This window comes from Alligator mississippiensis, chromosome 6, assembly GCF_030867095.1.
Source record: "Alligator mississippiensis isolate rAllMis1 chromosome 6, rAllMis1, whole genome shotgun sequence".
In the NCBI taxonomy this organism is placed as follows: domain Eukaryota; kingdom Metazoa; phylum Chordata; order Crocodylia; family Alligatoridae; genus Alligator; species Alligator mississippiensis.
Genome location: NC_081829.1, coordinates 69,629,330 through 69,645,567, shown reverse-complemented (window position 1 = coordinate 69,645,567; position 16,238 = coordinate 69,629,330). Strand labels below are relative to the sequence as shown.

At 42.8% G+C, this 16,238-nt stretch overlaps 1 protein-coding gene across 1 annotated transcript; it reads left to right on the top strand.

Annotated features, from left to right (window-relative positions):
• The first annotated feature begins 1,357 nt into the window (after positions 1-1,357).
• SLC35G1 (solute carrier family 35 member G1) lies at positions 1,358-13,203 on the top strand. The gene is made up of 3 exons (XM_019484253.2): positions 1,358-1,565; positions 7,136-7,316; positions 7,880-13,203. Exons 1-3 carry the CDS (start codon positions 1,409-1,411, stop codon positions 8,637-8,639), a joined length of 1,098 nt encoding a protein of 365 aa, XP_019339798.2. The 5' UTR covers positions 1,358-1,408; the 3' UTR covers positions 8,640-13,203.
• Positions 13,204-16,238: the final 3,035 nt, after the last annotated feature.

The window sequence follows — 16,238 nt, the reverse complement described above, 5'->3', positions numbered from 1 at the left end:
TTTGAGAACAGGTTCTGGTAATTTTCTGTGGTAGCAGTATATGAAGTGGAGTGATCATCAACATGGGAAAGTCTAACAGTACACAGAAACTGAGGCTGAGAATAGAATAAAAAATGAATCAGGAGACACATGGACTAAACCAAAAGCTAATTAATATCATAGCATCTTACCCTTGAATTTATTGTATTTTTATCAAGCCCATTTTGACTTTTGAGGGGGGGAGGGGGTCAAACACTTGCATCTCCCAACAACATGTCTGTCAGAATCATATTTTGAACTCCTTATTGCTTGGAGTTCTGCCAAAGAGGGACTGAACAAACTGTACCTGCTGTAGTGGGCCTTGATGTTGCATCAAGAATCACATACTGGTTGGTGATTAATGTCCCCGTAATGTAATCATTATGTCCTTTCACAAACTGTCTCTTTGTGTCATGCTCTGTTGATAACAATGCTCTCCCATTCTCTTAATTCAGCAGTTGCTTAGTATTTGATGTGTATCCTGTTTTCTTCTGGATTATTTAGCAGGTCAGGATGTAGCTCTGTGTTCTTATATTCAAAACACTGAAACATTATTGCTAGATGGTTGATCAGAGGTTTTGTCCAGCTTCATTTGGAACTGAGGGAAGCAGAGATGAAAAAAACAACTCTGATGCATAATTTGTAAAGATTTTGTTATTGGGTGCATGCCTGATAGTGCCTGCTTTGCTGCTGCCATGTTGCTGGTGGTCATTCATAATGCACAGGAACATGCTGATCCAGATAAAAGCACTGTCTAACGTTTATAGAAGATAGTTGCAGCTGATATCATTGTTCAGTGGCATGGCAATTAAATTGTAATGTGACTGTGGAAATAAATATCTGCTACTTGAATTGGTGCAGAAATTGGATTAGCTGGTGTTTGATAGGCTTCCTGCTGTGATACATGCTCCATGGGGGGATCCCCCCCCCAGATAAAAGCCAGACTATCCCCTCTTTCTGACTACAAAGGTTTCTCTCTCATGGGCGGATTGTCCTGTGGCTGCAACTGGCATCCAAACAGGTACAGCCTGCATGAAAAATAAATGAACTGGATTCGGTCCCGGGGAGCATATCTGAGTGCCTCACAGCTACAAGGCGCTTGCAGATGGGAAAGGCTTTATCTGGCGGAAATTGGCTGTCTTGTTTGTAGGGGCTTTCCCGCGAGGGAGCCCCCAGTCCCCAAGCGGCGGCGGACGAGGACCCTGCTCCGCTTCACCCAGCGCCCCCCGAGACAGCCTCGCCCCTCGCAGGCCCCGACCCCCTGGGCTCGCGTGGCACTGCTGCTGCCTGTCGGGCGCCGCAGCCGGGCTCAAACCAGGGCCGCCCCGGGGGCGGGGCGGGCGCGTGCGCAGGCGGTGCCGGCCGGCCGGCGAAGAGGCAGTGCTGTGCCATGGAGTGCCCGGGCGGCGGTGCCGAGGCTGCTCCCCTTGCCGGCGGGGGGGAGCCGGGGGCGCCGCGGGGCGCGGAGGATGCGCGGGGAGCAGAGCCGGAGGAGCCCCGCGGCTGCTGGTGCTGTTGCTGCCGGCGGCGCGGCGGGACGGCCCCGGGTGAGGAGCGGGGAGCGGGCAGCAGGGCCCGGGCCCGGCGCGCGGGGAGAGGGCACTGCCGCCCGCCCCGCCCCGCCCCTTTGCATCCTGTTTCCAGAGACCCTGGAGGTGCCCTCGCCTCCCTCCGCCCGGGGGGTGCAAGGGGCGGGCGGCTGGCGGGGCTTGGCCGGGGCCGCGTAGCGATGCCCGGGGCGCCCAGCCTGGTCCCGGCCAGCATCCTTCCTCTCCTTCCCGGCCGCCTCCAGGAGCGGCCCCGGTAGGGTGCGGGACTGGGGGCAAGCAGGAGCGAAGGGAATTTGTTCTTGGATTGTAAACTGCAGGTGCCACGATTGAACTTTGAGCAGATGAAAATGGCTCTGGACTAGCAGCCGAGGAACTTTGGCCAAATGAAGGCTATTTTCTAAGGAGGTTATTCATCCTGCTGGTCATAAAGAACTATAAGAAAAAAAACACACCCTTGCCAAAGGGCGTAATGGTGCCCTAATCCGAGTATTTTACTCTTGTTGCTTTGTTTCATCTGTTAATCTTTGAGATCAAATATAAAATAAAATGCAATAATGCATCACATTGAATTTGGAGATGTATGTAGTTGCCGTGTTGCTCTTAGAAGAAAAGAATTGCAAAAGTCTAGAACTCTTGGTTCCAAAAATGATCCCTTTTATTAGACCAACGGAGAAATTTTAAAAACACACACACACGCACACACCCTGGCAATTTCTCAGCTGGTCTAATAAAAGGGATCATTTTGGAACCAACATGAAATGCGAAAGTCTAGAACTCTTGAAGTCAACATTTTTTTAAAAGAATGAAATGTTCATAAACATGCAAACACATGTTTGCAGTTGGCTATTTGGGATTTATCTTTGAAAAAGGCCACAGGTGATAATAAATAATCTCTAATGCCACAATCCTGTAAAGATTTACCTTAAATTTACAAGTAATCTTACTGTTAGTGCTCTTGTGCATCCATGGCAAAGATGAAAGAGAGCATTTGTCATCTAAAGCAGTGTTTCTCAACCTGTGGGTCATGACCCAGAAGTGGGTTGCAACAGTATATGAAAGGGTTGTGAACAAACTTTAAAAATGGATCAACAAACTTTAAAAATGAATGAAGAACAAAAAAACCCCTGGGAAACAGTGGCGTTTCCCTTGCAGGGGTCAGAGCCCCAGCCTGCAAGGGGCTGCTTGGGGCTCCCCATGCCCCACACACTGGGCCTGGACTGGCCATTAATCTTTACAAATAGGTCCTGGTACAAAAGAGCTAAAAGGGTCCTGCTAAGCTTAAAAGGTCTGTGCCTAGAGTTGGTTCTATTGACTTTAGGAAGTTACAGTTATGCTTGTTTAAATGTCCTGATATCTGCATAAGAACTTTCCTCCTGTGTACATCCAGAAAATTAAAACATAGAGGCTATATTCTGGGCCTGGACATTATACATTTTCAGTGTAGCAATTATGTATATAAAACTTCAAATATTTAAAGGTAAATGCACACAGTTTAAAAGAAGAAAACTAGATGGGATAAGGAACAGGATCTATTTGTCTAGGCCTAAAAAAAAAAAAAAAAAAAGGTGGGGGGAAGAGAGACTGAAGTGCTTGAAAAGACCTGGTCATGAAATAGACCCAGGGAGACCAAATAGCTGCTGAAACACTGTCTGCTCTGCTTAAATCTTTATACACCCAGCAGAAAAATCTTAAATGAGGGCCAGGCTTGCTTTCTGTGGTACTTGGATCTTTTCAGACCGCTAGTACAATCATATTTTGTACTGAAAGCACAGGTTTTTGGCTGAGTGTCCTGATGGCGATGGGCTAATGCTTAGAGAGTTATACTTAGGGATGTACTTAAATCGTGGAGCCTGGGGCCAAATGTCATGGACTTCCCACAGCCCTGGGCTCCAATTTCATGGGCAGATCTGGCTGCCCTTCCCCCATGTATCTGATTGGTCTGGGGCAGCTGGCAGACGCATGGGCTGCCACTGCTCCATACCCAGCTCTGGACTGCACAGTGGGGACAAATGAGCCCCCAGCCCCTTGTAGGCATGGGGATGGGCGGCTGCTGCCCCCCAGCTGGGCCACACTGCATTCCCCCGCCCCCCCCCCGGCCTTCCCCGACTGTGTTGGGATGGGTTGCTGCTGCAGGACCAGGCTCCCCACCTTCAGCCGAGCTCCACTCCCTCCCCCAACGTGGCCTGGCCATGCTGCCCTCCTCCCCTTCCTGACCCCACACAAGTATAGGGATGAGCCACTGCTGCCCCCCAGCTGGGCTCTGCTACCCCCTCCTACCCCCAGCCATGCCATGCTCCCCACCCCTGCCCTAGTCCAGCTCTGCTTCCCTCACCCTCCACCCTACACAGCACCCACTTCCCGCGAGATGTGCCCAGCTGGTCCACACAGCTGTGGCTGCCGATGGGGGTGGGGAGGGGGAAGAAAAAAGCAGGGCTGGGCCTGTCCCTGTCTGCCCAGGCTGCAGGGCTGAGAGGCTGCATGAGGGCAACCCTCTTGTCCAATCAGGAGCCAGGGGCAGGGAAAGCAACCATCCTGGCTGCTGCCCAGAGTGGGAAAATAAAAACTTTTTATTTTCACACGGAGCCCCACTTTTCCCCACTTTTTTGGATACTTTTTTTCTCAGATTCGTCTGATTTTTATTTTTTTTCCCCACAGAAAATGCCTGATGTCATGATTTTCGCAGAAAATGAGAAGTCTCTAGTTATACTTTATGAAGTGAATATATTAACTTACTTATTTCTTTTTAAAGTTTACTTTGAAGGAAAGGTCTCTTGAGCAACTTCGTTAGAGAAAAGATATATTTTAGAGCTGCACCAATACATCAGTCCAATATCAGATTGGCACCAGTATAAAGAAAATTGTCTGTATTGGAAATCAGCCTGATATGGCCGATAATTTGGCCAATAAATGGCCCGTGCATGCGCACAGCCACAGCACAGCACATAGGCAGCAAGGAGCGCCGCTGGGCAGCTTGGAGAGCTGCGTGCAGCTCGTAAGTTTGGTGTGGGGAGAGGGAAAGGAAGGGGTGTGGGTGGGCAGATCAAGGCCCCTGCGGTGAGGGAGGAGCGAGGCTGGGGCAGGCATGGGACAACTGCGGCTCATCTGGGGCCATGGGGAAGGGGGTGGGGAAGCTCCCACTGCTTCGCACTGCTCGTCTGGTAGTTGCTGGTCCAGCAGCCCATCCAGTGCTCGCCCTCTTGTCTGGTGGCTCCCACCACTCGTCTGGGAGGGCATGGGGAGAGTGCGCCCCCAGATCTGCGCAGGGTAGGCTGGGGCTGGAGCTGCACCAAGCTCTTCCCAGTGAGGCAGGTAGCGGTGGCACTGGGAGGGGGCTATGGGGAATTTTGGGGTGGCTTCAGCCCACCCACCCTCGCAGGAACCCACTCCCAGTGCCACTGCTGCTCACCCCGCCGGGAAAAGCTTGGCACAGTCCCAGCCCCAGCCTGCCCTGCGCAGATTTTGGGGGACACGCCTCCCCCATGCTCTCCTGGATGAGCAGCGGGAGCAACAGCAGGGGCCTCCAGACGAGCCACTGGACCAGTGGCTCCCAGACGAGTGGCGCGCAGTAGCGGGAGCTGCCTGCGCCAGCCCCACTCTTCCCTTGCAACAGGGGCCTTGATCTGCACCCCCCTCCCCCCACACCCTATATCTTTCCCCTCCCCTTCCACCACAAATGACTTACTGCTGCATGCAGCTGTTCAAGCTGCCAGGCTGGTGTCGGAAATCAGATGGGTATTGGCTGATATGCCCCCTTAAAAATTGGCTATTGGTATTGGCTCCAAAAATCTGTATCAGTGCAACTCTAATATATTTTATTTTTAATAGGAAATGTAAGTCCACTTTTCTCATTGCACACTGTACTTGCGTGGGCAATCTGAGATACCAGTGTTGTCAATTCGATACCTTTTTTATTTTCTGACAGGTCGTTGTTAGGACATAAATTACGCTTCTTGGACATACCTAATATATTGGGTATTTTACAAAATTTAGGAGTTCCCAAAATTGTATTATTTTTCCAGTCTCTTCAGCCCCTGCTATGCATTACATATATTATGCAATTCACTAGTTAATCTTGCAATAAATTTAGTTCAGCCCACATGTGCAATGTAATTAGCACATAATAAAAATGACTACTCAGCTATAAAAAGAGCTAACCAGCTATAATGTTAATGCTTGAAAATGCATAACAACTCTATAACTGGTTTCTATTCAGTTTTAATCTGAAAGTGTGACAGGGCCCCAAGTCAAAAGTCGGTGTCATCGTTGCAGTCCTCATTGGATGTTATTGATGTGTTGTCAGTGTTGAAGTCTCAGGGACTTCAGTGCCAGCAAAAAGTTGTATCCAGGAGATCCCAGTACCAGTCTTGTCTTAAAGAATGACCACAGACTTGGTTCATTGGCAATGGCTCAGCCAGGTTTATTGCCTACGGGGGCGTGGCTGTAACACACTTGTGGTCTGACAGACAAGGTGTTAACACATGTATGTCTATGACAAAGTATTGGCACAATACCATGTAGGCTTCCCCAGGCCGATACAAAGTTCCCATAGTATCCAATCTCCTTGTATATTGTGGTTAAAATAGATTGTATATTACATTGCACCAGTATTTTGACTGTCTTAAGCCATCCTGAACCATTGGCTTGTTCCACATCCTGATCTGGGTGTTCCCATTCTAGCCTTATCACCCTGTTACTGAACTATCCTACACCTTGTACAGGCATCTCCCCCTCCCATCTTCTGGTAGGAGTGCACATCTGGCCCATGGGCCAAGCTTTGCTTGTGTAAGGAGTTCACACATTGGTCAGGTCAGGCCTACTTTGGCCAGTGCTTTAGTAAAGCCTTTTTGCGAGTGATATATATATATATATATAGAGAGAGAGAGAGAGAGACTGATGTTCCAGTGAGGTCTACAGTCAGATGGTGCTGAATGTACAATGCCTTTTATCTCTCTATTTCTTTTATTTAATTTTATTGAATATGCACTTCATTTATTTAGTTTGGCTTTATACTGTAGTACTCAAACAAGGAAGCATGCAGGCAATAAGAATTCATTCTTCTCTCTGTGTGCTTTCCTCCATAAGCCTATCCATGTCTAGTTTTTTAGACAATGTTTTTGTCTTTTGGCATTTAATAAGATGCCTTATGTTGCATGACAGAAAATTATATATGCTAAATTCTGATTTTTGAGCAGTGTTAAAAAATGCTTAATTTTCTTTTAGAAACCTTCTAAAGTATGACCAAATGTTTCACTGTTGACTGAAGGTGTAACCCACCTCAGCTAATAAAGAAAACGTGATTTTCAAGAGGCAAGATGATGATTTGATATCCATGCCATACTGGATTTCACATCGATAGCAAAGAAAATATTAAATATGAAAGTCAAATATACTTTCAATATGTTTACAATAAATACAAGGGGTAAGGGTTTTTTGCTTCCTTTACCTTCTTTTTCCTTATTACAGGAAAAACTACAACAATTGGATACACACATGTTCTTTCTAGACCCACTTCAAAAAGCTTCCAGGAATTAAATGAATTACTAACTGGCATGTATTATATGTTACAGGAACAAAGAAGAAGGCTGCCTGTCCAGGACTTGGCCTGTTTTATACCTTATTGTCTGCCTTCCTTTTCTCAGTGGCCTCTTTATTTCTAAAAAAAATTGAAGATGTACATTCAGTAGAAGTCAGTGCATTTCGATGCATTTTCCAAATGTCATTTGTTCTTCCTGGTTTAATATACTATGAGTAAGTATTATGCCTGAAAATTTTTTTTTATGAAATACTAGCCTTCACCTGACACCTTATAGCTAGTATTATATCTGGTTCTCTCATACACTAAATTTGAGACTAAATTGGACATCAAGTATTTTAATTTAGATTTTAACTGGATCAGAACATGCTCTTGAGCAATATTTGTAACTTCTACTTAAAGAAATCGCATTGTTTTATTAATGAATTTCAAGAAACTTTTTTTGAAAAAAAGGGTCTCTGTATCACAAGAGAATGAACTATTCTAGAAGTACTTAGAGCTTTGAGAGAGCCTTAAAATCAGAAGGTAATTAGGTGTTACTTGCATTTTTCCTTGGGATATCTTCCAAGCAGTAATTCAATGAGTCCTTAATTCTAATTTGGATGTCTAAGTGTTAATGTAATATAAATACGTCTTTACTAAATCAAGTATTTCAGACAGTTTCTTGATGAAAAGTCTCTTACTTGTAAAGAGTACAGTTAAGTGTAATTAAACGTTTAGTTATAATGTCGCCATGTCATGAAATTAATATGTTATATTTGTTGTTCTTAATATTCAGAACAGGTTTTTTGGGACCAAAAGGTAAACGAGTTTTTCTTTTCCTCCGAGGATTCCTTGGCTCTAGTGCAATGATTCTTCTCTACTACGCTTTCCAAGTAATGCCTCTGGCTGATGCCACTGTTATAACTTTCAGCAGTCCAGTTTTTACATCATTGTTAGCCTGGATATTTCTCAAGGAAAAATACAGTCTTTGGGATCTTCTTTTCACGCTCTTCACAATCACCGGAGTGGTGCTTATTGCTAGACCACCCTTTCTGTTTGGATCCGTTGTTACAGGGATAGAAGGCAGCTATACAGATCATCTTAAAGGGGCAGTAGCAGCTGTCACAAGTGCAGTGTCTGCAGCTTCGACTTTTGTTATACTACGAAAGATGGGGAAATCAGTGCACTATTTTTTGTCTATTTGGTATTATGCAGTAATTGGATTAATTGAATGCATTATAGCACTGTCTATAATAGACGAATGGAGCTTACCACATTGTGGTACAGACAGACTTCTTCTAATATTAATTGGAATCTTAGGGTTGGGGGGTCAGATATTTCTCACAAAAGCCTTGCAGATAGAGAAAGCTGGTCCTGTTGCCATCATGAAAACAATGGATGTGGTGTTTGCTTTTATTTTACAGATTCTTTTCCTTAATCATATACCATCTTGGTGGACAGTGGGTGGTGCTCTTTGTGTAGTAGCTAGTAGCTCTGGAACTGCTGTTCGTAAGTGGCAACAAAATTCAAAAAAAGCTAAACAAAATAAAGTCTAGCAAGCTAAACACTCATTACAAGAACAGAGATTAGCGATCTTGGGAAATATTTACCATAAAATATTTATTTTATTTATTTAAAATAATGTTTTTAACTATATATTATTGAGTTATCCCCAAGAAAAAGAGTGAGCTGACTTGTGTGGAGTACTGAAGATGTTTTAATTAGTTGGTTTTATATGTGCTTTTCTGTGGTGTAGAATCATAGAAATTAAGGGCTGGAAGGGACCTTGAAAGATCACGGAGTCCATCCCCTCTGCTCTGGGCAGGACTACTGCTGAGATCGAAAGATTGCAGCAAGGTGCCTGTCCAGTCTCCTTTTGAAGACTTCCAAGGTTGAGGATAGCAGCACCTCCTTGGGAACTCTGTTCCAATTCTGGTCACCCTTACCTGTATTTAATCAGGAAAGATCTATGAAAAGTTTCCTCTTTTCTGTCTTAACAGGGAGTAACTTTGATAGAAGCTTTTATTTTCCTTATGCAGGAACTACTATTGTTCCTTATAATCCTGATTCACCACTTATACATGTAGTCATTAGCATGTCTGCAAAATGGGAATAGAAGACTACCATTCTAATTTGGGAGTCTTTTGTACTCGTTTTGTAGAGGGAACTGAGTGAAAGATTGAAGACAGTGGAGAATTAAGTTTTTCGTTCTCTTTCCATCACTAACTACATAAGCTTCTATTTTTTTAAATGATGTGGTGACTGCTTTATAATTACGTATACTCAATAAAGTGTCAGCTCTGTTCAACAAAAGGAAACCAAAAATTCTCCACAGCACAGCAGACTGGATCACAAGGCTGACACACTTAGAAGCCTTTGACATTTTTTTGCACAAAAATAAAGCCAGGTGTGTAAGAATTTATTTTAATTTTCACTTTGGTCTTAAATGAATACAGGCCATTTAATCTTTCTGAATTTTTTTTTTTAGGGAAATGTTGTGGTTTTCTAATCAGATTTCTTTTTTACCAATCTAAAATCTCCTTTCAGTAGCTTAACTCACACTGTGTCAATTTAATGTTACACTTGTGAATTTTTTATGGTATGGAACATTATGCTGTAGTTGCACTTTGCTTAATTCTATGCAAAAAGATATCTTATATTTTGATTATATAAGTATTTAAAAATAGATTATTTTAAATGCTGTACACCAATGATTTTATTTAAATAATTTTATAAAAAAATCGTACGTGCGAAACAGTTGCATTCTTCTTTGCAGTAAGCCATATATTGATGCTTTTTCATAAGAAGCCCTCTCATTTTTTATGTTTTTGCTGGCTAAGATATGAGATTTTGAAATTCCAGAGAAAACACTGGTTAGCCAGGATCACAGTGGAGGTTGTACAAAATGTATTCTGCACTCATTGCACAGTCAGTCATTTTGGTAGACTACTTATTGATAGAGATATACTAAAAAAAGGCTTACATTGTGGAGCCCTGTCTTCCACATGTTTGAGCAGGAAGAAAATGTTAGTATAAAATATAGAGGGTCTGCAAAATGAGTTCTCTTTTGGGTCTCAGTCTAACAGCGATTAAAGAAGTTTTATAAGGCCCTTTACTCTGGGTCCTGGGGCATTTTCAGTCATTTACAGTGCTTCCTCTAAAAGAGGAGAATGTTGTATAACTGTGTACAGAATATATCTCACTAGTAGATACGTTTTACTAATGGCTATGTTCTTATTGTTAGGCATGGATACTTGTGTGTGTAACATCACTGTGAAATAATATTAAACAGCTGCTATATACCACCTTGGTATAGTTTGGGGATAAAGTGCTTTGACATGCTTCTCTGGAAGGAGCAGTATTTATTTTCCTAGGTTGCTTTTATTGAAGCCAACATCAAAACTCTAGGAAAGGGAATTGGAATTATAATTAAAAAAAAAAAGCAAAATATAACAATTCCTTTCCAAAGTAAAGAATAAAAAACAGTATACAAGTTTATTTCTTATAAATTATGTTGAAAATATTTTTGTTTAAATCTGTGCACTATAAAAAATCGCTCTTTACACTTTAATTGCCTGCACTACTTGACTGAAGAGAGGTCTTTTGTTTTATTATTTTATTAGGCTATTTATTCTAGTGTTGAACATATGCAGATTTAAAACAGGTGACTTGATTTAGTAACTTTGGAAATGCTTTTTCTTGAGTTCTTTCTCATTTAAAACTTCATCCAGTCTTAATGGAAATTTCATGAATACTTTTCAAAAACAACATAATTCTTGCCAGTTAGCTAACAGTTGAGGGAAAAGGGTTTTTTTTTTTTGTTTTGTTTTTTAAATCAAAAGTTGCAGGATTTCTTCAGTATTCTGCCCAATAAAAAACTCAGTGTGCTCTCTGTTTTGTTAAACCAGGTATTTTGAGATCTGATTCCTGAATATCATTAGCTGCCATTTAAACCTGTACCGGTTTAGGCCATGTAACACCTTGTTAGATAAGGTTTAACTTGATTCATAAATTATGTAAAATAATATGAGGAGATTTCAATTTTGTATTACACTGTATTATTATTTAAAGATACAGTACTCATATTTTGATTTTTAAACATACTTTAGATCAAATAAAGTAATGATGAAAACCTTAATTACAGTGATATATATAATATTGATGTAGTTTGTTCTGTATATAAAATATGGTTTCTAAGAATTTACAACCTGCCTTTCCAGAGTCATTTTTAAGAATGGAAATTACTTCAGCTGGGTATGTTTTTAAGCACCTCAAACTGGATTTTAAAAAACAATTTTAAATGTTTTCCTGCATTTTATTGTCATTTTAAAGTAATTCCTTTGATTTTTCTTAGCTTATTTTAAAATGTAATAATAATTGAACATGTTTTTCTTTTATTGTTGTGCTGGATATGCAGGCATCTGTTTTTAACGGCTTATGTATCAGAATTTTAGCCTGAAACTTGCTTTGAATTACCATATAATTTTGTCCCAAGTCTTTTTTTCTTCCTCGTCTTTTCAAAGAAACTGTTACTCTGGAATGGCAGAAAAATTCTCAGGGTTTTGGGTTCTGTTTCAGTAGGTTTTGAGTTACAAACATGGTATTCATTTTTAATTATATTAATGTCCTTTAAAACATTTTTTTTAGAAAATTGGACATTGTTCTGTCATTTTTAAGAGTCATTTTTCCTTTGGTATGATTTGTAGTATTGCTGCATATAATTTTTAGTAAAGAAAGTTATGTTATAATTAACAGAACATTTGGAACTACCGATTTCAAGAGCTTCTCAATTGAAAAAATAATATATCATACTATGTTGCATTGCACAAAAATACAGGGTAGAAACTTAAATCATTGCTAGTGCATCAGGATTGATGTGTATTTTACTATGCAAAACCACAGTGTAATCAGTTGCAGTAATGTCTGTAGGACTTGACAACCTCAGCACCTCATCCACCTGAAAAGCCTTATCTACCACCTGAAGCTAATGGCCCAAACATCATAACTCTAGCAAGCCCAACCTGTCAGGGGAAATTTGGTTGCCAAAACCCCAAGTAAATCAAATATTCCTATAACAAGAATTTAAGAAAGTGCATGGGAATGTCAATGAAACTTCTCATATGAATTGAGGGCCTGGCTGTCTTCTCCAAATGTACTTCTAGCACAGCACAGGATTTTGAAGTTAGTGCAACAGTAGGGTTCACTAAATCCCTGCATAGCACAATTGGTCAGATATTTGTGTTTTCCAACTTCTGTTGGAATCCTGTATTTCTGTATCTGAATGCTTTTCTAAGATGAAGAGAGAGCTTCTTCTTGAGTTCACTGGTGATGTAGAAGTACATTTTGCCACTTCTAATAGTTTGACAGGAGGAAATGTCTCCATTTTCCTCTCCTTTGCTGAGCTTTATTCAGTAATGACCTTCAAAAAATGTTAGTATCTAGCTGGAATAGTCTCTTAAAATGTCTTTATTTGATGCCTGGCATGGGTCAGACAGGAAGATTCTGTTTCCCAGCTGCATTTTAACATCCCTAGTAATATTATAAAACGCATCAGATAAGATGTGTACTCATAGGTTGCATAAGATTCCCAGCATCAATCCCATGAGCACAACTGCAGGTATTCAGGGAGGTAGAGTTAATAATATTGATATCAGATGTGCAGTTCGGACTTCTGCATTGCATAGCTGCTATCAGTAGAGTCATTTGCTAGACTATGACTATGTTCTAAGAGAAAAGAGGTATGTTTGTAAGACTGTAGTCATGGAGGTGATATGGGGACTGTATATACCCTAGGGCCAATATACTCATATACTGAAGTATTTACACTCATGCAGTTTTTTAGTAGGTAATTTTATATTTTGTACTGTAGTTTGACAAAAAATCTGAGAGAAAATCAGATATCTCCCTTTACAGATTTTAAGAATGTCTACAATGTCTAGATTTATTATGTAGCTTGTATTGTTAAAGGTATGTGAAATTATGTCTTGTAGAAGTTACTGTTTTTGATGCATAGCAGTATATTTTTAAAGATAAAGTAATTCCTATATCTTGAAATGTTAAACATATTTTCATAAGAGGTTTATATTTCATTATTGCTAATAAAAATAATTATGAAGAATACATGTATGGTTTTAGTTGATTAGCAGAGCAAATCTGAATTAAATAAGCTTTCCCAAAAACAATGAATCAATTATAATCTACACGGGGTATAGATAAACATACTTTTTGACACTTTAAACTAAGGGTGGGCAAATGTGGCCTGCGTCCCAGATATGGCCTACTAGGCCATTTTATCAGGCCCATGGGGCCCCTCTAAAATTTAGACTATTATTACCTGCCAATGGCTGCCTGTCTGAAAGCTGACGATGTGCCAGTGGAAGGAGCCGCTGGCTGCAGCAGGCACCAGTTGTAGCAGCAAGCAGCTTGGGCTCTGGTTGCTGTGCGACCACCCTGGCCCCGCCCAACCGCACCTCCAGCCCCCAAAAGCTTCTGCCTAGCTGAAACTTCTGCCCTGACGACCCTGTGGCTGTTCCCTACCCCTCCCTCCATCCAAGAGTGGAAATTCAGTTAAGAATGGGTGGGGGGCCGTCGGTGATCTCCCCACTCCATGGGGTTTGCAGGCCTCTGGCTCCGTGCCTCCACGTACTGCTCCTGACTAGAATGCCAGGAGCACTACATGGAGAAACAGAGCCAGCCCAGCGGGGCTTCCCACACCTCCTGGCACTCTAATGTGCCACCAGGTCAAGCCGGGCCGGCGCTGTGCTGTGCTGTGCAGGTCCTGGCCTTGCAGCCCAGAACCACACACTGCAGCTGGGATGGGATGAGTGGGTCTGGCACTGTGCAGGTCCCAGCCATGCAGGGGGGTGGCAGAAGCATGGAGTTCAGATGGGCAGGGTGTGGGTGTGAAGGAAGGTGGGGTGGTAAGGGTACCCCCAAACCTCCCTCCCCCACCCCACTAACAGCAGCAGCAGCAGGTGGGGGCATTCGCGGCCTGTGCAGGCACTGCTGCCTGGTGGTACATGGCTCTAGCCAATGCTCCATGTGGGGCCAAAGAGCACAGCCAACCCAGTACAGAATGGTCTCCTTGAGGTCACAAGAATTCAAGTATTGTCACTTAAGAAGTGCAGCAGGTGATAGACACTAAGGCTGATACTCCAAGCCGTTCAGGGACCTAACTCCAATTAATATCAATGCACTAACAGTTAAATGATGGAAAATGCTAGAATGATTGTTACTTCTGCAACCCTGATATGACACCTTTCTGCCTTGATTTGTTCAGTGGATGATATGCAATTAATGAGCAACTGTTCAATACGTTGTTTTATCTTTATTGTTCAATGCCTTATTTTTCTACCCTGTTCAAATGCTTTGAAGACAAAATTATTATATTCCCGATGGGCTTTCTATAGTACTCTACCACTTTTTCTCTTCAGGTCTCTGCCTTACTCAGTATACTCTGTAATTCTAAAATAAAGGAGGCAGACACCAGTCTCCTTCATTACACTGCCACAGTTTATTCTCTATTCACATTAATCTTATACCTAAGCACAGACATCCTTAAATCTGTGCACAATATTTATACTGCTATGTACTTGCTTTGAGCATGGTCAAACGGTGGAACTGGTGTACGAGATACAATGAACCAGCACATCTTAACTGCCTACTCTGCCGCTTCCCTTCACTGGCTGCATGCTGGCCTAACAATGGAGAAGGTGGTGGTCTATTCATCCTATCGCTGCCCACTACTTGGTACCCTCAACAGTTACGGTAGTTTCTAAACTACCAATAATCTTTGGTTGGAAAACCGAAAAAAAAATACCTATTATTTAGTTTCCTAAACTAAGACAATTACTTTTGTACATGCTTTCCAATCTCTTGCTATTTATGTAACATTTAAGAAAACATTTTTATCCTAAAAGTTATTCTTAATTTTACAACCATTCTAAAATATCATTTTTACTTGTTTCATAGTAGCTAGGGTCAGGAGGGACCTGAACAGATCATCTAGCCTGACCCCCTGCCACAGGCAGGGATGAATACTGGTTCACAAGACCCCAGACAGGTGATCATCCAACCTCCTCTTGAATTTGCCCAAGGTAGGGGCGAGGACCACTTCCCTGGGAAGTTGGTTCCAGATTTTGGCCACCCTAACTGTAAACTATTGCCTTCTGATCTCTAACCTAAACCTATTCTCCATCAGCTTATTACCATTGTTCCTCGTCACCCCAGGTGGTGCTGGGGAGAAAAGGGTTCTGCCTATTTGCTGTTGATCTCCCCTGATGAGCTTGTAGGCAGCCACCAGGTCCCCCCTCAGCCTCCTCTTGCTGAGGCTGAACAGGTTCAGGTCCTTCAGTCTCTCCTCGTAGGGCCTGTCCTGCCCTCTCACCCAGCAGGTGGCCCTCCTCTTAACCCTCTCCAGGCTGGCCACATCCCTTTTGAAGTGCGGCGCCCAGTACTGGACGCAGTACTCCAACTGCGGGCTGACCAAAGTCGCATAGAGGGGGAGTTTCACTTCTCTGGACTGGCTTGAGATGTACCTTTGGGTGCATGACAAGGTATGACTGGCCTTGCTGGCTGCGATCTGGCATTGGTGGCTCATGTTCATCTTGGAGTCAATAATGACTCTGAGATCCCTTTCCGCCTCTGTGCTTTCAAGAAGGGAACTCCCCAGCCTGTATGTATGTTGTGGATTCCTTCTCCCAAGGTGCAGCACACTGCATTTGTCTATGTTGAACGCCATCCTATTCTCGTCTGCCCACTTTTGTAGTCTAAATCTATTTGCAGCCTCTCTCTCCCCTCAAGTGTGTCCACCTCGCCCCACATCTTAGTGTCATCATCAAACTTGGACAGTGTGCTTCTGACCCCCTCGTCCAAGTCGCTGATGAAGATGTTAAACAGTGTGGGCCCGAGGACAAAGCCCTGGGGTACCCCACTGCTCACATCTCACCAGGTTGAGTACAACCCGTCCACCACCACTCTCTGGGTGCACCCCATCAGCCAATTTTTTACCCATCCAACTGAGCAGGCATCAATGATGCAGTCACTTAGTTTATTGATGAGGATGGGGTGAGAGACAGTGTCAAAGGCCTTCTTAAAGTCTAGAAAGACTGTCCACAGCAACACCATCATCCAAGGATTTAGTCACTTGGTCATAA

What these genes read in the sequence shown, in the direction of transcription:
- SLC35G1 (XM_019484253.2), top strand. Translation starts at nt 1,409, where the DNA reads ATGGAGTGCCCGGGCGGCGGTGCCGAGGCTGCTCCCCTTGCCGGCGGG. An exon ending in GCGCGGCGGGACGGCCCCGG is followed by an intron (nt 1,566 to 7,135) that starts GTGAGGAGCGGG and finishes TATATGTTACAG; the next exon opens with GAACAAAGAAGAAGGCTGCC. An exon ending in CCTGGTTTAATATACTATGA is followed by an intron (nt 7,317 to 7,879) that starts GTAAGTATTATG and finishes CTTAATATTCAG; the next exon opens with AACAGGTTTTTTGGGACCAA.